The sequence below is a fragment of the Theropithecus gelada genome, chromosome 7b (assembly GCF_003255815.1).
Source record: "Theropithecus gelada isolate Dixy chromosome 7b, Tgel_1.0, whole genome shotgun sequence".
Taxonomy (NCBI): Eukaryota; Metazoa; Chordata; class Mammalia; order Primates; family Cercopithecidae; genus Theropithecus; species Theropithecus gelada.
In genome coordinates, this window is record NC_037675.1 from 51,768,597 (window position 1) to 51,792,494 (window position 23,898).

Here is a 23,898-nt window from a genome sequence, read left to right on the forward strand (position 1 = left end):
GTCATGGAATGGTAAAGATCTGGCTGCCAGGATTCAGTAAGAAAAGGAGGATGCTGGCCTTCTTATCCATCATGTAAATGTCCTCTGTTTTGAGGATAGTCCCTCTGTCATCTACCGTATCCAGTATTCTTAACATATCCAAAATAAACAGCCACACAGTGAAATCATATGTGCATTTTTAAAGAATAAATACCTTTATATTTCATTTGTATAACATTTTATTGTTTGCATATTGCATAGTGAAAAGAACAGAGTCAGAAGACTCATGGTCAGGCTCAACTGCTAACTTGCTGTGTAAATTGGGTAGATCTCTTAACCTTGCTAAACTCTTATTTCCTCATCTGAAAAATGGAGATAATACTTATTTTACAGAATTGCTAAATACTGAATGAGATACTTATACTGTTTTCCTCTTAGGTAATTAGTCAAAATAACTCTATAGTTTGCTACTGCTAACCCCTTGTTCATCATCTCAATGCTGTTCTCAATAAATGCATTAAGACAACAGGTACCAATGTAACACTTTAATTTTGAATATTAACAATAGCAAAAGAAAAACAAACTCAAAAATGACCCTACCCTTTATTATTTTTAGAATACTGGCTTTTAAATACTTAATGATACTATCCCATCAGAAATTCAATTCATTTAAAGATCTTTTTTCTTCTTAAACCTACTCAAAATGAATACCTACGTATGTGAAAAACCCAAGATTACATGTGTAATTACTTTACAGTTTCCTCTCTGGCATAGTATAAGTAAAATACATATCATGGGCAGTTAAATACTTCCCCCCTCTACATTAGGGATGATAATATATATGAAGATTAATTCCTTATGCATTATCCCTAATGTAAAGAAAAATCACAGGTATTTTATACTGCTTGTCAAGAATACATACACATGGTAGACACGCCTAGACATACACACCCCTTCTAAGAATATTTCAACTATCATCAATATCTTCTGTATGATCCCTTACAACTATCTGTAGTTGAAAACATAAAACTCCCTTTTAAGGTAATTCTGTATGAAACTGTATTATAAAATACTTTTGTTAAGCAAAATTGCATGTGTGTGTTGAACCCCAAACACTCAAAGTACTTTACTACTCTTAAAAGATAAACAAAATTCTTATACATTATAAAAAAATTTAAGCTGCTCTGCAACCCTCCTTTGCCAAAAGTTAGATACATTACACCACTCCAGCAAGAGATTAATAAATAAGGATTAAATATTCTATTTTACAAAAACATACAGAATGGCCAATATAAAAGTGAAAACCTTGCTTGAGAATTTATCAAATTATGTTCATTAAGAAGGAATAAGACATGGTATAAAATGATTACTAAATTTATCTCTCTTAAGATAATCATGAGTTATCTAAAAATACCATGACACCCTTGTTACAAACATTATTGTTTTTTTTTTTTAAAAAAAGACTGTGTTTCCTGGAACTAGAGGACTATTTGTCTCTTAGCTTTTATTAAGCAAACTTGATATAACCACCACACAGTGGCAAGAGATAGACTAGCTGTTTCCAGCTGCAGAAAATATTGAATTCTACCCTAAAGTACAGATCATTTGCAATATAACCCATAACAGTTAAAGCAAATCATAGTGCAGTTTGTATTGAGTTTCCTTATTTTTCCTTTCAGTGGAGTATATTCATTTTCCTGTCATTTGAGATCAGTTTCTGTTGCTTAGTAACTATTTTCATGTCCAGCCAAGATGTAGAGATTGCTGTGTGCAGTAGGATTTTCTGTTGGCCTACTTTCCAAAACGACAACCCTGTAATTAAACCAAAACAAAGGGCTTGTTTAAGAGTAACTACAGATTTCATACATCAAATACTAACATCAAACTAGGAAAGAATATCATTGTTCACATTTCAGTAAGATTACATAAGGATCACAGATGCACAATCAAATTCGGCTTTACATTTTACAGCTTTAAAACACAATAAGAATTGATTAATATAAAATATTGAAGACATTTTGGGGTAGTCTCATTATCTTATTCCAACTAAAATATCTGGGCTGGGTGTGGTGGCTCACATTTGTAATCCCAGGACTTCGGGAGGCTGAGGCAGGGGGATCGCTTGAGCCCAGGAGTTTGAGACCAGCCTGAGCAAGATGGCAAGACCCCATCTCTACAAAAAAATAAAATAATTAGCTGAGTGTGGAAGCCTGCGCCTGTAGTCCCAGCTACTCAGGACACTGAGGCAGGAGGATCCCTGGAGCTGAGGAGTTTGAGGATGCAGTAAACTGTGATTGTGCCACTGCGCCTCAGCCTGGGTGGAGAGAGTGAGACCCCTTCTCAAACAAAAAACAACAAACAAAATCTGCTTACTCATTTATGCCAACAAAAGGTATAATATAATAATTTAGGAATTTACACTAACAGGAAGAGGATGGAAGAAGAGCCAAGAGAATAAAACAGGACTCTTAAGAGACACTCGTCCAAACTGTTCTTCAAGGTATTTGAAATAGCTTTTTAAAAAAAGTATGAAATGGGGCCCCTCTCTCTAGTTGCGGAACAAAAGTGGAGAAAGAGTCCAATCAAAGGACTGATAGGAAAAAAAAAAAAATCAAGTGCTATTCCAAACATTTTAATTGTGGGGAAGAGAGTTTGAGAACAAAATAAAAAATAATATACCCACACAGAGAAAAAAGTTTCTAGAGGAGGAATGGGAGAAAAAATTTGCACATAACACTTATTTTTCTAGTGTATGAATTTTCTATAATTAGCATGTTATTACTTTAATAATGAAAACATTTTTAAAAAGTCATAGATACTTTATATTAGGCATTACAGAAAAGTAGAAAGGGAAAATATAATTACCTATAATCCAACTGCCCAGAGTTAACCGCTATTAAAATTTTGACATGCTTAGTTTTTTTTCCTAGACACAAATATCTATACTTAAGCAACAAAATAATTTTTATTTTTATTATTTTTATTTTTAGATGGAGTTTCACTCTTGTTGCCCAGGCTGGAGTGCAACGGCGTGATCTCAGCTCACTGCAACCTCTACATCCTGGGTTCAAGCGATCCTCCTGCCTCAGCCTCCCGAGTAGCTGGAATTACAGGCATGCACCACCAACCCCAGCTAATTTTTTTGTATTTTTAGCAGTGATGGGTTTCTCCATGTTGGTCAGGCTGGTCTCGAACTCCTGACCTCAGGTGATCTACCTGCCTCAGCCTCCCAAAGTGCTGGGATTACAGGCATGAGCCACTGTGCCCAGCAACAAAATAAATTTTTAACCACTTTTAAAGATAAAACAAAACAAAAACTCTGTTTAGATATATATCTTAAAATCAAGGAGATGCCCATGTAAGAAGACAAGCAGAGCAAGGCAATAGTCTGAAGGAAAGTTTTTTGGAGTAAATAGTGATAGAGTGGACAGAGAATATGAACGGGGAAGGGAAAAGTGATAGAGAAAGCTCTGGGTAGAGAAGGTAGAAGGAAACAAGGAACCGAGAGAAACGGCCTCTGATGCCAACCCTCTACCAAGCTGAATTCTCTCATGCTTGGTCTCATTAAAGGATTATCTACACCAGGATCACTGGATGATCCACAATTTTTTTTTTTTTTTGAGACAGTCTTGCTCTGCCGCCCAGGCTGAAGTGCAGTGGTGTGATCTTGGCTCACTGCAACTTCCGCCTCCTGGGTTCAAGCAATTCTGCTTCAACCTTCCGAGTAGCTGGGATTACAGGTACACACCACCACAGCTGGCTACTTTTTGTATTTTTAGTAGAGACGGGTGATCCACCTGCTTTGGCCTCCCAAAGTGGTGGAATTACAGGCGTGAGCCACTGCGCTCAGCCCACAATTCTTTTCTCAGCCCTTCCTGGAAAAGCAAAGAGCCTCTCAATCTAGTTCTAGAGTCATTTACCAGATGATTCTCAAATTCTCTTTTTGTTGGCTGGACTACTCACTAAATTGCCATGCTTTGTGGGCTTACCTTTTCTATTCACTGAGGGTAGTCATCATTTTTTGAAAAATTTCTGTTCTCCTATAAAACTCTCTTCACAATTTTTTTGGAGTTATGACTCCATTTCCCTCTCCTTCCTCAAGTATCTAAAACTGAAGCAATGTGAATCTGAAGACCAGAGGTTCCCAATCCTTGTCTCAGGACTAATGCATACCACTATAGCCAATTTTGCTTTAGTAACAACTTTTGGTGGGAAAAGAGGAAGGAATGGGTATTTTATTAGTTATAGAAGTAGGCAGCTGGGCGACGGAGTGAAACCGTCTTAAAAAAAAAAAGAAAAAAAAGAAGTAGGCAGTAGATTTTGGATATCAAAAGCTACAGCTCCTACCTTTTTTTCATAAGATGACAGTTTTGCAACTTGTCTTTTATTTGGGGTATAAAGAGACCACATAATTCTTTTTAACTTAGATTAACTTTAGAAACTGAATCAGGCATTTTCCAATATAAAAGCAAGTATCATCAGGAGGTACATATTCCTAATAGTTGACAGAAGGTAGCACACCAGGAAGAAATGAAAACATACGGGCCCAGAATAGCTCTCATGGTACTAGGGACATCAACATTTATACCAACACATTTTGTCTCAGCTGAATATAACTGTTTCTAGAATGACAATCCTCATGCTGACAAAAGATTGCTGGTCAACTTATTAAAATATTACTAATTCTCTCAGTAAAGACACAGAGAAATTTATCTAAGTCAATGAGCTTCTAAGAGTTTTGTTTGGAACAATTACAGACTGACAGTATAATTAAGAGTATGATCTTTGAACCTCTTTGGTAATTAAATTAATACAACCAAACTATTACCTGTCTGATCCTAATAAGCGGAAAACTCTTGTTTCATCTGAAATCTCCTGGGTAACCTAGGAAAGAAAAATACCTATCAGTAACATCTTACTCTTCAAATTGCCTTAATAATAATTTAAAATTAATTTAGACAGAGCAATTATTAACACAATAAATACTTTTTGGTAGACTTAAATCCTCAAATAAAAGAAATTTCAGTAAGTTTTTTTGACTGCATATTATCAGAAATGAACCCACATTTATGGAACATCTAGTATGGGTCAGGCACTCTACTTAGAAGAACTCTGTGATATGCATTATAATTCTCATATCATTGAAGAAGAAACTAAGACTCCAAGAGGTTAAATAAGTTGTTCAAGGTCATATAATGGGTAGACTCAAGACTTGAATACAGGTATTGTTGGACTGCAGAGCTCCTTTGGGGGCCAAGGCTTGAGGTCAGGATTTGAGACCAGTCTGGGCAACACAGTGAGACCCTGTCTCTACAAAAATATTTAAAAATTTTAGCTGGGCATAGTGGTGCATGCCTGTAGTCCTAGCTGCTCAGGAGGCTGAAGTAGGAGGATCGCTTGAGCTCAGGAGTTCAAGGATACAGTGAACTATGATTGCATCATGGCATTCCAGCTGTTGGGCAACAGAGCAAGACCCTCTATAGTCTGTTTTCTGCAAAGCTGCAGAGCGTGCTCAGCCATGTGCAGGTGCTATCCCAAAGTGCCCGCAGTTTGCATACCAGGGGGCAGGCCTTAACCAACATGGAGTAGCAGTTGCTGCATAAATGCTCCAGCCTCCTCACCTACAAATGAGTCAATTCTGAGGTGTATTTTGCCCCATTCTTCAGTGGTCCCTACTGGATTAAGCCCCAGTTGCTCTTTGTGGGAACTAGCTTATTAATGTGTTCTTTACTGGCTTTTTGCCCCTTTTTATTCTCCATTCCTCATTCCATCACTTGTTTTCTGGAATCTATTCCCAAATAAACTATCTGCATTTGAGTCCTTGTCTTAGGGTCTACTTTTAGAGGAACCCACACTAAGACAGTGTAGATATAAAATAAGTAAAAAAAAAAAAAAAAAAAAAAAAGTCTGATATCAAGGAATCTGCAGTCTACCTGGGAAAATAGAATTAATAAGCTTGAATCAGAAAGTAAATTAGGTGTTATAATAATTGGAGCTGATTTTTCAGAGTATTAAGTTCAGAGATGTTCTAATCATTGTGGACTGGAACAACTGAGTATGACTTTATGAAAGAGGTCAAGACTTCAGCTAGACCCAAGTTGAAGGATGAGAACATAAGCTGAAAAAAGGGTAAACAAGATGAGTTAAAAATAGGCCAGGTGTGGGGCTCGTGCCTGTAATCCCGGCACGTTGGGAGGCCAAGTCAGGTGGATCACCTGAGGTCAGGAGTTTGTGACCAGCCTGGCCAACATGGTAAAACCCCGTCTCTACTAAAAATACAAAAATTAGCTAGGTGTGGTGGTGCATGCCTGTAATCCCAGTTACTCAAGAGGCTGAGGCAGGAGAATTGCTTGAACCCAGGAGGCGGAGGTTGCAGTGAGCTAAGATCGTGCCACTACACTCCAGCCTGGGCGACAGAGTTAGATTCCATCTCCAAAAAAAAAAAAAAAGATAAGTTAAAAATAGATATTTAGGAAATGGAATCAATATTTGATATAGTAAGAAACAAGAACCTTCTGTAGATTTCTAACCACAGGAGTGACAAAATGAAAATAGCATTTAAGAATAATTAACTGTATGATAATAAGTAGGACTGTAGGTTTCATCAAGTGCAGAGACTTGGAGACATTTAGTGACATGTATCAGTAACAAGATAAACCAATATATTCAAAGACAGCTGATTTATATCATTTCTTCCTGGAAGCATTCTAATTTTGCATTCATATAAGAGGTAGGAATATTCATTTATATATAAGTAAGAGTGTGGATAAAACTAAAGGTAAAAGCAAACAGAAGAAGTTTTTGAGCTTTAAGTAAGTTCACAAATTTGTTAGGCCATGGTTAGAAGAACACACAAGTACTCACATAAATGGGAAATGTCTCTGTTAGTATTATCTTAGCTAGTAGGACTCATCCCTCAAGTTGGAGGCCCAAATCCCATCTCCCGCATGAAATGTATCCTAATTATCTCAGGTAGAAGTGATTAAAAGAGACCTGTCAAATCCAGACTCTTCCACTTCACTAGTTATGTAACTCTGGGCAAGTTACTTAACCACTCTGTACCTGTAAAAATGGCAATATGAATAGTATCTACCTCTACTGGGTTATTTTGAGCCTGAAATAAGCAAATATTTGTAAAGTACCTGGAACAGAGTTGGTTTTATTTGATATTTACAATAAGTGTCTTGAACATAGCTGGTACTCAATAGTTACTAAATGAGTCAATTTTCTTAGATTTCCCTTAGTCCTATGCTTCAGTAAGTAGATTTTAAAATATATTTAAAAAGAAGCTACATATTTATACATTATGGAAAACACATATTAAATTTACAAAAGTTTTACAAACTTAGCAATCACATTTACAAATTACAAATTAGATAAATGAAATTGTGCGAACTTATATTTTGCAATTCCTGGTGGCCACTGAGAATTCTGAATTATGATACAAAAATGAACACATTTGAAGGGAAAATACTGGCTCTTTTGTTCTACCAGTTCATAGCATTAAAAGCACTAAACACAGTAATGTAGGTTGAGAGAGGAAATGCATAAAATGAGTGCTTCAACATTTAAAATTGTTAGTGGGAGTCAGTGGAGGTAATCTGAGAAGGCTTACCTCATCTGACTTGAAGCTTTTACCCTGCATCCCATGTTTCCAGAAAGCCAACACACTGTCTTGAAGGCATACTAAAAATGATAAGGGAGAAATGAAACTAATATAAGGCACAGAGCATTTCACTATAAATTTTCTCTATTTTTAATAAATGATAATATAAGCCTATTTGAGTGTCTAGTGCAAAATTCCACTGTCTGGACCATTATTTCTCAACATTTTTGTGGCTAAGACATGCCTAAGCTCAAGTAATTTACTGAGGTAGGGTTATGCAAGTCTTCGAAGATACATACAAAAGCCATTCATGTAAACATGAACTAACTTCAGATAAGGTAGATGTTGGCATATTCGTTTCTTTCATACATCTTTCATACATCTTTCATGCATCTTTTGTCTTAAATGAATGAAATCATAAAAACATATATAACTGGGTTTTTGCATTAAAAACATTGTTGTTTAAATACTATTACATATTCAGAAGCAGCTTTAAACAAGCATTTTTAATTTATGTTCACATTTTCCCTGTAACAAAAGAAATTTTAAAAAATAAACCTGGTCGGGCACGGTGGCTCATCCCTGTAATCTCAGCACTTTGGGAGGCTGAGGTGGGTGGATCACCTGAGGTCAGGATATCCTGACCAGCCTGACCAATATGGTGAAACCCTGTCTCTACTAAAAATACAAAAATTAGCCGGGCATGGTGGCCTGCGTCTGTAGTCCCAGCTACTCAGGAGGCTGAAACAGGAGAACTGCTTGAACACCAGAGGTGGAGGCTGCAGTAAGCCTAGATCATGCCACTTCACTCCAGCCTGGGTGAAAGAGCGAGACTCCGTCTCAAACAAAATAAATAAATAAAAAATAAACCTGCCCCACAATCCAACATTTTACCACACATTGAATATTTAGGATCTGTGAGTCAATTCTTACATAATATTCTTAGTATTTAACCATTATAAGTATTACAGATTTAGAAAAGCATGATTAAAGGTGATTGAAGAAAGTAATTGAAAATTAATTATTTTTTAGACTACTGACTTTTTGTAAAAAGTTAATGTATGAATGTTCTGGGAACATAATTAATCTCAATAAAAATGAAAGTATCTGACAATGACAAATCACATGTGTTTCACTAACTGCGACAAATAAAAAACCCAGTTACTGATTTTATTTTTAAGAGGTGTTGTAAAGGCATTTTTTTTCCCCAGGAAGATGCTTGTAATTATTCCAAGGTTTACTGGCAAGAAAAGATGGTAGCCTAGGAGGAACAAACTTTTGTGTAACAATTAAAATTACAAAGATAATCTGGCACATCTGAAAAAGTTGAGGTATCAGTGTGTTTCAAAGTGAAGAGGAATTAAGGATTCCTATGTCAGAATGTCTCTCAAAAATCTCTCTCAAAAAAATTTATACTACAAAAATGTAATACAAGGAGTAAAAGAACAAACTAGTTTCCAAAATTCCTTTTGTCTGGACATTTACAGAAAGTTTAGGTTTTTTGCTTTAATGAATTAAATTTCCCAATCATAAGTAAACTATTTTTCATGTAAAATCTCACACAGAGGCACAAACTGACTTTGCGATAAGGTAAAACTCCAATTGAGAAATACATATTAAAATGCTTTTTAAAAATAAAAAACTTTCTAAGTAATGAAAATCGTGTTTTTAAAAGTATGTAATTATAAAGTACATGTTATTGTTTATGGCCCAAATAAAAATTGCCAACTTCATTTTAGTGCCTTTGATATATGGCAGACTCATGTCATGAAATGTTTAAAAATGTTTCCACTCATGATTTTTTTCACAAGTTCTGTCACTTCTGGGGAAAATACTGACATATGATCAATGAGCATGCAAACAATAATAAACAGTAATAACTTTCATCATAAAACCAATGAGTATTAGAGAGTAAAACATTCATTGACAAGGAAGCAAATTAAATGGCATAAAAGTTTACAAGTCCTGTGAGAACTAGCTATTTACATAAAAATAGATCCAAAAGCAGTAATATCAACACCCAATACCCAGAATCTTACATGGCAAAGAATTATGGCACTGTTATCACATCACACAAATACCTTCCTGATTGGGAAAGAATCGGGGGAAGTATAATTCACTTAATGCAGCAAAGGGAATAATGAACAGAAATTTTAAAAGTGATTACAAGTTTTAAATATTCAGGAAACAATAAAAGATTTATGATGGTCTGAACCTGCACTGTGCAATATGAGAGCAACCAGCCATATGTTGTTATTTACATTAAAATTTGAATCAAAATCTAAAAAATGAAAATGTAGCACTAATCATGTTTCAGGTGCTTAACAGCCATATGTGTTTAATCACTACTGTATTTAAGAGCACAGATACAGAACATTTCTATCTTTTTTTTTAGATGGAGTCTTGCTCTTGTCGCCCAGACTGGAGAGCAATGGCATGATCTCGGCTCACTGCAATGTCCGCCTCCTGGGTTCAAGTGATTCTCCTGCCTTGGCCTCCCAAGTAGTTGGGATTACAGGCGCCCGCCACCACACCCAGCTAATTTTAGTATTTTTAGTAGAGACGGGGTTTCTCCATGTTGGCCAGGCTGGTCTTGAGCTCCTGACCTTGTGATCCGACCACCTTGGCCTCCCAAAGTGCTGCGATTACAGGCGTAGAACATTTTTATCTTTACAGAAATTTCTGAGACAGTGCTGGTCTAGACAACACTAAGTACAGAATGAATTTTAATAATTATAAGTATTGCAAACTGCTTTATGAAAAAAAGGAGACTTACCTACAGATTCAATGCGAAAATCAAAACTCAACTCAGAGGCCAGTTTCTTACTTGATTTTAATTTTCCTTGTAGATTTACAATTTTTACAAATTCTTAAAAAAAAAAAAAAACAAGTCAAGACTGGACATGCAAATCTGCTAAAATAAATGCACCTTGATATATGTGGATTTTACATGGATATCAAATAATATTCTTAAATAACGTTCAACTATTTATCTTGAGTCAAGTATGCCAAATGGCAAAAAATACTGTAAGAGTGCCTCCATTGGTAAATGGCAATTCTGCTATTATTTTCTTTTTTTTACAGTATATATTGAATATTAACACTCTCATTTTTAAAAATGTACACTTCTTTAAAAATGGCTACCTTGGTGCTCAAATATTTAGCCATAAGAGGTGATTTTTTTCCTTTACAAATTACACATAAGTAACACTTTTAGTAAAACAAAGTGAAAATCTTGAATTATGGTTTAACAGAATAAAAAAATTGCTTTATCAAGTACTATACTCAAAATAAAATTAAAAATAGTACTTACTGTCTAAACACACTAAAACGGTATCTCTTTCCAACTGTGTTACATGAATGGAATCTAACTGCTGGCTGCCTTAGGGAGTAAAAAACAAGGTTACAATTATACTTTTAAAACCTAGAGCCTAGAAAAAACAAATTCTGACTTTTGCTGTGACTTAAAATTGATCTTTGAAATTTAACACAATTTATATTTTGTGATGTTATCTTTCAAAAAATGCACGTGAATCAATTTAAGACAAATATGTCCTAAGCATGGCTAACTCAGCTGAAAAAAACATCAATATTACCTTTAATTAATACCTCAGCTAGGTCTAGAAAGGTGAGTTACAAAAATAAAACGAAGCAAAGGTAAAATATGAGGAGGAAAAGTAAGATGCATGCTATATAATGGCTAGGTTTTGCTCTGCACTTTATATAGCCAATGGGAGATAGAAACAAGATCAGCTGGGTGAATCACAGCAAACCTAAATTAAAAATAAGCCAGTGATTCAAAAGGGCACAGGATTAATGAATCTATAACAACAGAGAAATTTTCCCGGTATAGGTATGTGTTTATAGGTGGCTGGGAGGTCTTTTACATAGAGGACACTGAGTAACATGATGAACAATATTGTCAAGAACATCTTTGCAGGATACAACTCTCATTATTTTGCTGATATTTAATGGGCTGCTTCTAACATCTGCTGATAGATGTAATAACATTAAAAAAAATTTCTGATAAAACAATGCATTCTAAGCACTCAGATTGTTTGAATGGTCTACATGAATCTAAGAAAAGATTTTAGATTATTTAGAGCAGTCCTTCTTAACTATACCTCTTTGGGAAGCCTATGCATTGTCTCCCTTGGAAACTGCACATTCAAACATAAACACAGAATTTCATATAATATTTTGGGGTGTTTGTGGCCCTTCTAAAGCTTATACATGGTGAAGAATTCAGATCTACAGAATCGATAAACTGCCCCTCATGTAACACTTCAAAAATAGTTTTTCTTAGCTACTCTATGTTCAGGCATTCATTCAACAAATATTTACTGAGTGCTGACCATAAGCTAAGCACCATCCTTAGAGATGAGGATACAGCAATGATAAATCAGACTGAGCCTGAAAGAGTCTTGAATAGGAGTTTATTTTAATGTTAAAACTTGCCAGTTCAAGGCATAGCCTCTTTGTTCAACAATGAACACAGCTGGGAGTTGGATTAACAAATCACTTAGAAAAATGGGGAAACCTAAGGAGGACAAAGTGCTGGACTAGAAAGGTTGCCTCACCTCTGCCTGAAGGTGACCTCAATGATTACCCTCAGGCAGAGTCCTGTCCCTCCCTCAGGAAGTAATTTGGGTCTTTAAAGAGCCTTGATCCCAGGTAGACAGTAGTTGGGGGTCTGCTTTAATTTTAGCCAAGACAATGTTAAAAGTAGGTAGAATAGTACGCCTCAGGCATTAAAAAACAAAGCAAACAACAAAACTCTCAAAAAACCCCCCCCCAAACTCAAACATACCCCAAAACTCAAAAAGAGGACTCACTGAACTCTTGCCTTGAACAATGTAACCTTCTAATATATCATCCAGAAGAAAGTGGTCACAAATATACATTACATAGTTGTATTAAATGACCTGCTCTATACCATGCTAATGAGCAAAAAAAAGAAGTTGGGCTGTCAGCCAAAACTTGTCTTTAAATAAATTGACCCATAACCTTTCCTTTGAGCAATAAGAACAGGGAAATATTTCTTTTTCTTTTTTTTGAGATGGAGTTTCGCTCTTGTTGCCCAGGCTGGACAGCAATGGTGCGATCTCGGCTCACTGCAACCTCTGCCTTCCAGGTTCATGCGATTCTCCTGCCTCAGCCTCCCAAGTAGCTGGGATTACAGATACGCACCACCACGCCCGGCTAACTTTGTATTTTTAGTAGAGATGGGGTTTTACCATGTTGGTCAGGCTGGTCTCGAACTCCTGACCTCAGGTGATCCACCCACTTTGGCCTCCCAAAGTGCTGGCATTATAGGTGTGAGCCACTGTGCCCAGCCTGGGGAAATATTTCTATTTGGGCAGTTTATAGCTCATGATAATAAAGCAATACATTTGTACCTTTCTGTTAGCTATAACAGCAGGGCATACATCCAACTCAACCTAAAGCATTGATCAACATACTTAAAAGGCAGAGTGCAGGTAGAGGTAGAAGGGTGCAAAATGTTACCTGGTCCATAAAGAATATGTTTATAGACCAGTGCATGCTGGAGCTGGCTTGTACTGAGTTAAATTTTCAGGAATTTGGTGAGCCAAATGACATCAGGTTGGCTGTTTGAAATTGGCCATGGGTGGAGTATTTGTACCACAAAAATAGGCAACTCTAATAAATGGTTGTACCTCAAGAGCCTGTTGTTAGATATTTGCCAGGATATCACTGGTTCTCACTGATTCTTTTTTTTTTTTTTTTTTGAGACGGAGTATCGCTCTGTCGCCCAGACTGGAGTGCAGTGGCCGGATCTCAGCTCACTGCAAGCTCCGTCTCCCGGGTTCACGCCATTCTCCTGCCTCAGCCTCCCGAGTAGCTGGGACTACAGGCACCCCCCACCTCGCCCGGCTAGTTTCTTGTATTTTTTTTTAGTAGAGACGGGGTTTCACCGTGTTAGCCAGGATGGTCTCGATCTCCTGACCTCGTGATCCACCCGTCTCGGCCTCCCAAAGTGCTGGGATTACAGGCTTGAGCCACCGCGCCTGGCTGGTTCTCACTGATTCTTATTTTGAAAGTGAATTTAGTGTAGGTTCTCTATTATAATGAGGTCTTGTAACTTAGCTTATAAATTATCAAAAGCCAAAGGTTATTTAATAAGAAGCATTAAGCATCAAACTTATAATACATGTAAGAGACTTCTTCAAAAGGCGGTAAAGAATACAACAGTGGTGAGTAATGAAACAGCCATAACTAAAGCTTGCTTGGCACATGTAAAAATAGCCTAATAAACCTGGATTATAAATGACCAAATACACCAGCACAACAAACAGGAAACCAGCAAAATGGAGACCCCTCCCCACCCACTTCACATATTATGCAGATTTAAAAAATGATTTATTGAATGATTTGTTCTAATTTTAAAGTCTAGGAATAAACTTCCCATTTTTTTTCAGATCTTTCACTGAGATATGTCTGATTTAAATGGAAAGGCTCAGAAGCAACACCTAAGAAGCTTCTATTCAAGTCTGAAAGCCACACTCACTGATTCTAAGAAGTGAGGGGGGAAGACAGGATAAAACAGGATAAGTGAAGCTCTTTGCTTGAGAAGTTGATAAAATTTTAAGAACTGCTTAGAAAATGTATTTACTTAGCAAGTCCAAAGATTCACTGGTAACAACTAAGACTTTTCACTGTCAGAAATCATTAAAAATTTCCTTTGTCTAAATAATTTGTATCAAACTACCTCTGGCAAATAGAGATCATAAATATATGTACACGATTCTATGGGCTTACTTGGGAAACTGTTTTGAATATTTAAAAGAGCCCACACTGGTGTTTTGCTTCTTTTATACACAAAAGTATCAATATTCTAACATAAGGTAAAAAATACTTACCTGCACCAATTTCTGTAAACCATGAAGATGCAGAGTTCAAATTGATTGTCTCAAACTGAACTACCTGATTCGATTCAGTGCCTTTGCTAATAGCTACACAGACCATAGGGTATTCCTGTTCTGGTATCACCAGCATTTCAAAAACATTCAAAGGACTTGGCAAAGGAAAATCAAAGTGCTGCAAAAAAATAAACAATAGAGCCATAATTCAGAAACAATCTCCCCATTCATACCATTGTTGAATAAACTCAACAGAAAGACTCCCATCTTCTTCATTTATCTAGTTCTAAAAAGGATTACCTCTAAGATGATAAGAAGGATAAATGGTCTATAAAAATGTGTCTTAGAGAATTGGCCATATTAATCTTTATGACTGATGGTTCTGGAAGTTATTAATATCAGTTAAAGATTAAATCCTAAGAACACAAAAACCCCTAAATCAAATAAACAACTACAAATAACTATAAATGTTCTGACCCTAGATAGTAGTATTGGGATCTTTTAATTTTAGCTTCAGTTATACGCTAGTGTTTTCTAAAGGAGAAAAATGTGAACAAAATAATATATACCTTTATCAACATGAATTTCTGCATTGGCTCATACCACTGAAGTAAAACAATTCCAGACTGTAAAGCTCCACAGAGGTATTTATGTCCCGTGTAAGGGTTTCTGACTGGAAAGAAATAAACAAAAAACCCAGACACACTCAAAATACTGAATACTTTTACTGTATCTGTTAACTAGGATGACAAGAGTGGGTGGAAAATAAAAAAAGATTGTGTCTTTTCTTTTGGCTTCACCGCCTTTTCCGTTTTACTTTCTTATCTAGATTTTAAATTATATACGTTTACTTCTAAACAACTTTCATATACTAGGTTCTTAAACATAAGAACTTTTTACAAGCACAATAACAACCTAATATGCAACCTAAAAAGCTGTTTTTTTCCCTTCCTCACTCCTTCCCGTCCTCCTTCTTTCTTTTTCTTTTTAAAGAGACAGGGTCTTGCTCTGTCACCCAGGCTAGAATGCAGTGGCACAATAACGGCTAACTGCAACCTCATCCTCCCAGGCTCAACCAATCCTCCTACATCAGCTTCCTGAGTAGCAGAGACTATAGGTGTATGCAACCATGCCCAGCTAATTTTTCAATTTTTTTTTAAGAGATGGGGTCTCACTATGTTGCCCAGGCTGGTCTTGAACTCCTGGGCTCAACCAATCCTCCCATCTTGGCCTCCCCAAAAAGCTGTTTCTTAGTAAATTCAAATTGAATTTACTAAGAAAATTTACAAGAATGAGTTCTGACAAGGTCTAGGAGGCAACTGAAAAGCACCTCGTTTTGGTATAGTAGGGTACAGATGTCTACTTAAGATGAAAATAATTCATCTTGTATGTATTAATTCATCTTGATATAACATCCTTGACTCAAATCTATAAAAATTCATATTGCTCTTTCCTTCTCCCAAATTTGATTTCCATTAATAATTATAATCATTTATTATAAGAATAGTTATTTGCATTAAACTCTAAAGCATTATTTATGAGTTTATATCTTAGATTGTAAGCTTCTAGGCCTTTTGTGCATCACAGATCTTGGGAATCTGATAATAGATATTGACATGATTCTCCCCAGAAAAATAATCATACAATGTGCTTATATTTATAGCACATTTGTGGTTAAACATTTTTGTTTTACAGTATGGACTATGCTGTGAAACTATTATGTGGCACAAAGATCAATGTGCAAGTTCATTGATCAAACAAAAGAATAAATAGGAAGTTAGGAACTCAAGATCTGAAGTCATTGAACCTGAATCTGATTCCTACGTTCTGTTACTTACTAGTGACATAATTAGTATTATGGAGTTGTTTAACGGTTAAATGAGGTAATTATGTAGTAAAGAATTTAACCTCACACAAAAAGAGGTCTGGTCTCTGTCCTGCTTCTGGGAGGTAATTGCTAAGCCTTTGGAATGTCAGGCTTGACAGGACTGTCTTTGTCTGGGGGACTCTGGTCACTGGATAATATAACAATAATGATTTCGGGTGGGGACTGGCCACACTGGATAGTCTTTTATTTTTTTATTTTTTTTTTGAGACGGAGTCTCGCTCTGTCACCCAGGCTGGAGTGCAGTGGCCGGATCTCAGCTCACTGCAAGCTCCGCCTCCCGGGTTCACGCCATTCTCCTGCCTCAGCCTCCAGAGTAGCTGGGACTACAGGCGCCCGCCACCTCGCCCGGCTAGTTTTTTGTATTTTTTAGTAGAGACGGGGTTTTGCCGTGTTAGCCAGGATGGTCTCGATCTCCTGACCTCGTGATCCGCCCGTCTCGGCCTCCCAAAGTGCTGGGATTACAGGCTTGAGCCACCGCGCCCGGCCGACACTGGATAGTCTTAATGTGAGGGCTGGTCATGCCAGAAATACCAAAAATGTGATTTTGGGTGAGGGCCTTGGGTCATGCAACATCAGATGACCTCTAGTGGGGCTGCATACTGAGATCAGCAAGGTGGTCAATCAATCACGCCTTTGTAATGAAGCCCCAGTAAAAACTCTGGACACTGAGGTTCGAATAAGCTTGTGGTTGGCAATGGTTGTGTGTACTGTCACATACCAATGCTGGAAAAGTAGTGTTATCCATTAACCACAGGGAGAGGACAACAGAAGCTCCATGTTTGGTACTTCTACTGGACTCTGCCTTATGTACTTCTTCCCTTGGCTGATTTTAATCTGTATTCTTTCCCTGTTCTAAATTGTAATCGTAACTATGAGTATAACTGCTTCCAGTTCTGTGATACCTTCTAGTGAATTTTTTTATTCTGGGGGTAGTTTTGGGAATCCCCCAATTTGCAATTGGTATCATAAGTGAGGCTGTTTTTGTGTGAACTGTTCCTTCTAACTGCATAGTTGGCTCAACTCCTGTAAACATGTTCATAAAACATGGGTAGTAACTGGTAGATGGCAAATATTAAATAAATGAAAGTTAGAATATTAGCAAAGAAACAGTCTCAGAAACTATGGTTACAAAACTCTAGGAACACTATGCTCTGAGAAAACACTACGGTTTTTATCTCTAAGCATTTCTATGCCATGTCTGTCTATATTCTTGTACTTCAATGGCAGCTTAACTTCTTATTAAAAACAAATTTTAAAAACCTACCCTCCCTTCCTATTTGTTTCCATAAGACTCTTCAGATAATTTTAAAGATCTTAAAAGTTCTAACCATTCAGTTTGAGAAATACCATTTACTCACCAATGCAACATTTGTGGCAGCCTTTTGTATCAGGAATCTTTGTTGTTAAAGCGAATTTTCTGAAAACATAAGACAATATAAATGTACTCTACAGTAGTGGTTACAATAAAGTGATTTGTAAATCAGTTGCATCAGAATCAGACAGAAAGGAGCTTAAGAAACTGTCTTGGATCCTAACTCCACACTATTTGACCTTATAGGACTGAGGAAGGGCCTGATAGTCTGTATTATAAAACTTCCACAGTTGATTCTTATGGTCAAGTTCAGAAAACATTCAGCTTTTCCAGATATAATACACTTTAGTGTAAACTACTTTTGAAAATTAAGACGAAGTTTTTTACTGGGCAAGAAATACCGGCTATTTTTAAAATAAACACTAATTCCCCTCATTCAGTAGAATCAAAATGATATTTTATACCTTGGTAGTATGCGGTCTGGAAACCTGTGAGTTTGAATATGGGCAGCTAATCCTGGTTTTTTGGCGTGTTCAAACAAAGCTATAAGATTGTGAGAGTAGAGCTGAAAGGTTTTTCCTATAAAAGAAAAACATGTTACCTTTTTAAGGATCATTTACAGCAAAGAAATACAATTTTCGAGAAAAAGAAAACATAATTACCTTCTAAAATGAGGAGTCCAGTAATGTTCAAAAAGCCAAGCAAAATAGAAAAACACATACAAAAAAACCCTCAGTTAATACTATTTTGAAAGACAATAAAATGTTTTTTAAATTAATAATCTTAATTCATAATATATAAATGAGATACTAATAGGTGATCTGGGCAGACTAAATCTTAATGATGCCAGCACATAAAAAGAAACTGTTGTACAAAATCTTATGTTATGGATTGAGTTATAATGATGTACATGTGATTATTTTAATACAATATGGAAAATTCTATAAAGCTATATTATCATTATTTCTCTGGGACAGACCTATTTGTCAAGAACTTAGCAAATTACCCTGGATTAAAAATCATTGTGAATGAAGTCTTAAATATAACAGATTGAAATACTTAAGTAAAACCAATCAATATTATAAGCCATGATATAAGGATAACAGGGCTACAATTCCATATAATAAAAAATATGGCTGTATTAAGAGAGATGGATATGGTAAACATCTTCTGATTTTTCGTTATATATGGTATAACAATACAAAACAATATTTATCTTTTTATTATTAGAATACATATATACACACACATATACAGTTTTATCCTCAACAAAATTATCTGTATTTTCTCAGAACAGAAATATTCTGCCTCAACATTAAACACCCTTCCTTTCTCCATTTCCCCAATCTACATAGTTTGCTACCCAGCTAGCCAGGCAGCTAAACACACATGTACATGCCTCCTATTGAGCACTGCTACCTAAGATCTACCCTGTGTAATTTTTAAGCTTATTTCCAAAGACAAGTATGAGTAGGGATAAAAGCAGTAAGAGAGTTAGAGAAAAGTAAGTTTATATGTATAAAATTCATAACTGTTAACTCAAACAGAATTGGCTTTAGTTTCATAATAGTAATATAAAATATTAACATATTAATATTTTACCAAACAAAAGTAAAAAAGGTTCGGGGGAAGCATAATTAAAAGATATTAAATATTCTTTTGAGGACCCCAGCTTTTTAGAAGCCATTTAACACACAACTAAATAATATGCTCTCCATAAACAGTGTCATTATCTCAAATACACAGACACTTACAAAATCTCTACTAGTGAGAAATAATAATTAACTATTTTGTACTCTACTACCAAAATGAAAGCAATCAGCAAACTTCTTGGTAGTCATTTAAATCTAAAATATAAAAAAATATTCTTTTCATAGGTAAGAATTAAAAAAAAAAAAAAAGCCTAAAACACCACCTACCTACCCATTCACCCCTAATAATAACCAAGAAAGAACAAAATTAGGTGGAACCTTGTTCAGAAGACCTTAAAGAATCAGTCCAAGACAGTTAACAGGTGTACAGAACAACATGAATTTCACCAGCAAACACCTGTATAAGACTACACAGTTTACTAAGCACTCTGAATATTATCTCATTTAACTCTCACAACCTCATGAGGCTGTACTGTTACCCCATCATCCTCATTTCATAATTAAGATAAATGAGGCTGAGAGAGAGTGACTTGCTCAAGATCGCAGAGAAAGAAAATAGTGTGATCCTCTGCTTCTTTCCTGTTAATTCCCAAAGGAGGCCAGGAGTGGTGATAGTGATGGTGGAGGAGGCTGAGTGGAAGGGAACAGCCTCTAGTGATAAGCACTGTGATATCCTTCAGGTATTTAGATGCTGGGTGGGTTTGGAAAGTGCAGCCCTAACTGAAGACAGGACCCCTTCCCAAAGTTTCTTCCCATTCTAGGTGGGTAACAAATATCCACAAGTCCCAGAGTTACTATATTAGATTATAGTCATCCAGAATTACAAATAACATTTAAAAATGGTATATACTAAAATTACATTTCTCTGCTTATCTATGGTTTATTTTTAACCATGTGTATGCGTATGTGCATGTGTATGTGTATCATCACATACATACCTGATAATGACATTAAAGTATTATTGATAACGTACAGCCAAGTACACTTCCGTGGAAATAACTAAGAAAAAGAAGATAATTAAGATTCTCTCATTGTCATTATTTTAATCTCTTAAAGCTCCAAATTCCGACATTCTGAAATGGTATAAAAATAACTATTTTCTAACTTTTAGGTAATTACTAAACCCTTAGGGAAAAAAATCTTTCAACATGAACATGTAAAGAGTACAATTTTATCCCTTTAAATATTTAAATCATAAAAATTAAAATTAGGGCCTACACAGATTGATTTAAAATTAATACACTTTATTCAATTTGCTTAATTTCTTGAGTTAAAAAGTCTAATTACCTGTTCCATTGTTGCTTCATGTAGCTCATTGAGATTCAGTGTGTAAATGCCATCTTCAGTTCCAAAAATAATGTACTGATCTAAAAGAGTTGAGATGAATTACCAGAATTTACTATCATCTTCTGAAATCATTCACTAAAATAATGACTTTGCATTTTAATGGCATTAAGAATTAGTCACCTATCCATACAAAATAAAATTACTTTCTTAAATTTGTATCACCTTCTTTACCTCTTTCCCCAACTCTTTTCTTATTTTTTAAAAGCAGATACATTCTATGTTAGACTAACTCACTCTGATTTTATCTTACTATATAACCCTGCCTTTCAACATAATTTTTGTATTTTAAGATTTTTAAATTATAGTTACACATTTTTGCAAGACACCTCAAATATTTTGACCAAGGAAACAAAAAATTAAATTATAAATCACGACACACCAGAAACAATGAGCACCTCTAGTATCCAGATCTTGGTTTCTAAATATTAGTTTCCATTAAAAGGAACCAGGGCTTCTTAGAGAAAGACTGTTTCCAATTCTGGGGCAATAAAATTAGATGCTGAGCCTAGAAATCTTGCTGTGGCAGAAAGTAAAGAAGTGCTAAAAAATGATGAGGACATTTCAAACAAAAGAACACAGGCATTCCCACTGCTCAAAAATTCTGGGACAATTTAAGTGTGAAAATAAATAATAGAGATAGATCATATCTCACAGAATAAAATAAGAATTCATAAGTTTAAACTGAAACAAACAAATGAATAAGTGGGAAAGAAGAGGAACTGTCAATGGATATCAACGGATTGTCAATGGATGCTAAACTGAGTGAGTGAAAGTCTGATGAGCAAGAGGTATTTATAAACAAAATCTCAGTGCATCTCCATATTAATTACCTATAAATCAGAAAGGAAAAAAATAGTAACCTGAGAATGGAGAAGGCTAGTGAACATGAACACTGCCTTAACCAACAGATCAATATTAATATCACTAGTATTTGCACAAGCTGGTATCATGTATCTCCTGATATGATGTACTGAGAAGATGCACAGTAACATTTCTGTGTCATTCCCATAACAAATGCATAACCTGATTCAAGCATGAGGACTCATTATACAAACCCCAATTAAGGGACATTCTACAAAATAAGTGGCCTCAAAAATGTTGAGATCAGAAGTTGAGGAACTGTTTTACACTAAAAGAGACTAAAGAGCTATGGAAGCTAAACGCAACATATGATCTTGAATTGGATGTTAGACTGGAAAAATACAAACAGGATGGAGACTATAAAAAATATTATTGGGACAATTAATAAAATCCAACTATGGACTTTGGATTAGAAAGCAGTAGTGTATCAATGATAAATTTCCTGATATTTATAATTGTACTGCAGTTATATGATTCTTGATCCTAGGAAGTACACATTGAAGTATAAAGAAGAGAGGAACATATTTCCAACTTATTCTCAAGTATTAAAAAAAAAGTATATACAGACAGAAAGTGGCAAAACAAATGGGGCAAAATTTGATGATTTTTGCCTGATGATTGAATATACAGGAGTTTCTTATGCTATTTTTATAATTTTTCTGTATGTTTGAAATCATATCAATTAAAAGGTTATGAACAACAACAAATTCCTTAATGAAAATATTTTTTTCAGGCTAGGCACAGGCCTGTAATCCCAGCACTTTGGGGGGCCAAGGCAGGAGGATTGCTTGAGCCCAGCCCAGCCTGGGCAACATAGTGAGACGTTGTCTCTACAAAAATAAATAAATAAAATAAAAAATCAGTTGGGAGAGGTGGTATACACCTGTGGTCGCAGCTATTTGGGAGGCTGAGGCAGGAGCATTGCCCAAGCTCAGGAGTTTGAGCTGCAGTGAACTATGACCGCACTGCTGCTCTCCAGCCTGGGCAACAGAACAAGACTCTGTCTCTAATAAAAATTATTTTATATATATATATTCCCCCTGTCATACTTTTTAATAGTGGCATGTAAAGCCAATCATTATAACCTGTTTTTACTATTGTGTTTAAGTAGAAACACACATTTCCTGAAATCCTCTACTGCCTAATAGCTAATTGCCAGACACTGGGGTAGGCTTGTTCCTTCCTTCCAACAAAGTAAATACGGGGAGTGATTCGTGTTTCAAACCATCACACCGAAAAGCAGAGGTGTTATGTTTGTTTTCAAAGTCACATGGTAATGACAGAGTGGGAATCCAAACCCAGATCTATTTGATTCCAAATTTTTGCCTCTAAAAATGTTTCCTTACTTCAGAAACATAGTCTAAATTTTCAAAGTTATTTTAATATCATTTCAGACTTACAGAAAAGTTGTAATAGTACAAATAATTCCTAAATACCTGTAACACAAATTCCACAAATGTTGAACATTTACTACTTCTGCTTGATCCTTCTTTCTCCTTATGTAAATGTTTGTTTTCTGAGCTGTTTAAGATAACTTACGAGCATGATGCCTCTTTACTTTGAACTATTTGTGTACATTAAGGAAAAAAAGTCATATAACCACAAGACATTAATACTTAAACAATAAACAATGTTATCTAATCTATAATCCTTACTAATTGAGATTATAAATTGTCCCAATAATGTCCTTTTATAGTAAAAGAAAATTCTAAATTAAGGATGCAATCAGTTGTGATTTCTCTTTAGTCCTTTGACTAAGGATAGTTCCTATACACTCCTAAATTTTAATGCCTTTAAACCAAAACCATATCAACCTATTTAGGTTGCTGCAGGTTCCTATACCATTAGGTCTCTAAAGTCGTATTTTTAAAATAAACAACTTCGAGTCACTGATCATAAAGATCTTTCCCATAATAAATATTTTATTGGAGATGTATATAAAATTCAAACATTTTACCTTTTGTATCAGGATGTATCCAGGATGTTGCACAATTAATTTTCAAAGGACAGCCATCAAAAACTTTTGAAAAGCATGCTCCCATCTGATTTATAAAGAAAGAAATGTTGACTTACTTGATTAGAAAATTTCATATATTCTTGGAAAATAGCTAACATCACTGAAATACCAAATTTACTCTTATTTGCCTATGCTTGTTGTTTCATTCCAAAACAAAATTAATATTTTGACATCATTAAACCCCTACTACCAAGAGAGTCTCATATTCTTTCCTTTTGTAATCCACTATTTTATGGCAAAAATATCAAATTTACCAAAAGATCTACATACATGAATGATATAGTCTAGGAATTTTAAGTTAATACTATTTTTTAGGACTGACAATTATTAATGTGACACTGGATAATTTTATTCA

At 35.4% G+C, this 23,898-nt stretch overlaps 1 protein-coding gene across 2 annotated transcripts in view; it reads right to left on the reverse strand.

Moving 5' to 3' along the window:
• Positions 1 to 203: 203 nt before the first annotated feature.
• Positions 204 to 23,898, reverse strand: part of MAP4K5 (mitogen-activated protein kinase kinase kinase kinase 5) — a 107,304-nt gene continuing 83,609 nt past the window's right edge. For both annotated transcript variants that reach the window (XM_025390992.1, XM_025390991.1), the window contains exons 21-33: positions 23,484 to 23,568; positions 20,606 to 20,685; positions 20,257 to 20,317; positions 18,329 to 18,331; positions 18,131 to 18,245; positions 17,713 to 17,771; positions 15,036 to 15,139; positions 14,467 to 14,644; positions 10,899 to 10,967; positions 10,362 to 10,454; positions 7,595 to 7,665; positions 4,808 to 4,863; positions 204 to 1,791 (exon numbers count right to left, since the gene is read on the reverse strand). In XM_025390992.1, the coding sequence (XP_025246777.1) occupies positions 1,704 to 1,791; positions 4,808 to 4,863; positions 7,595 to 7,665; positions 10,362 to 10,454; positions 10,899 to 10,967; positions 14,467 to 14,644; positions 15,036 to 15,139; positions 17,713 to 17,771; positions 18,131 to 18,245; positions 18,329 to 18,331; positions 20,257 to 20,317; positions 20,606 to 20,685; positions 23,484 to 23,568 (1,062 nt within the window). In that variant the 3' untranslated portion in view covers positions 204 to 1,703. The remainder of the gene's footprint in view (positions 1,792 to 4,807; positions 4,864 to 7,594; positions 7,666 to 10,361; positions 10,455 to 10,898; positions 10,968 to 14,466; positions 14,645 to 15,035; positions 15,140 to 17,712; positions 17,772 to 18,130; positions 18,246 to 18,328; positions 18,332 to 20,256; positions 20,318 to 20,605; positions 20,686 to 23,483; positions 23,569 to 23,898) is intronic.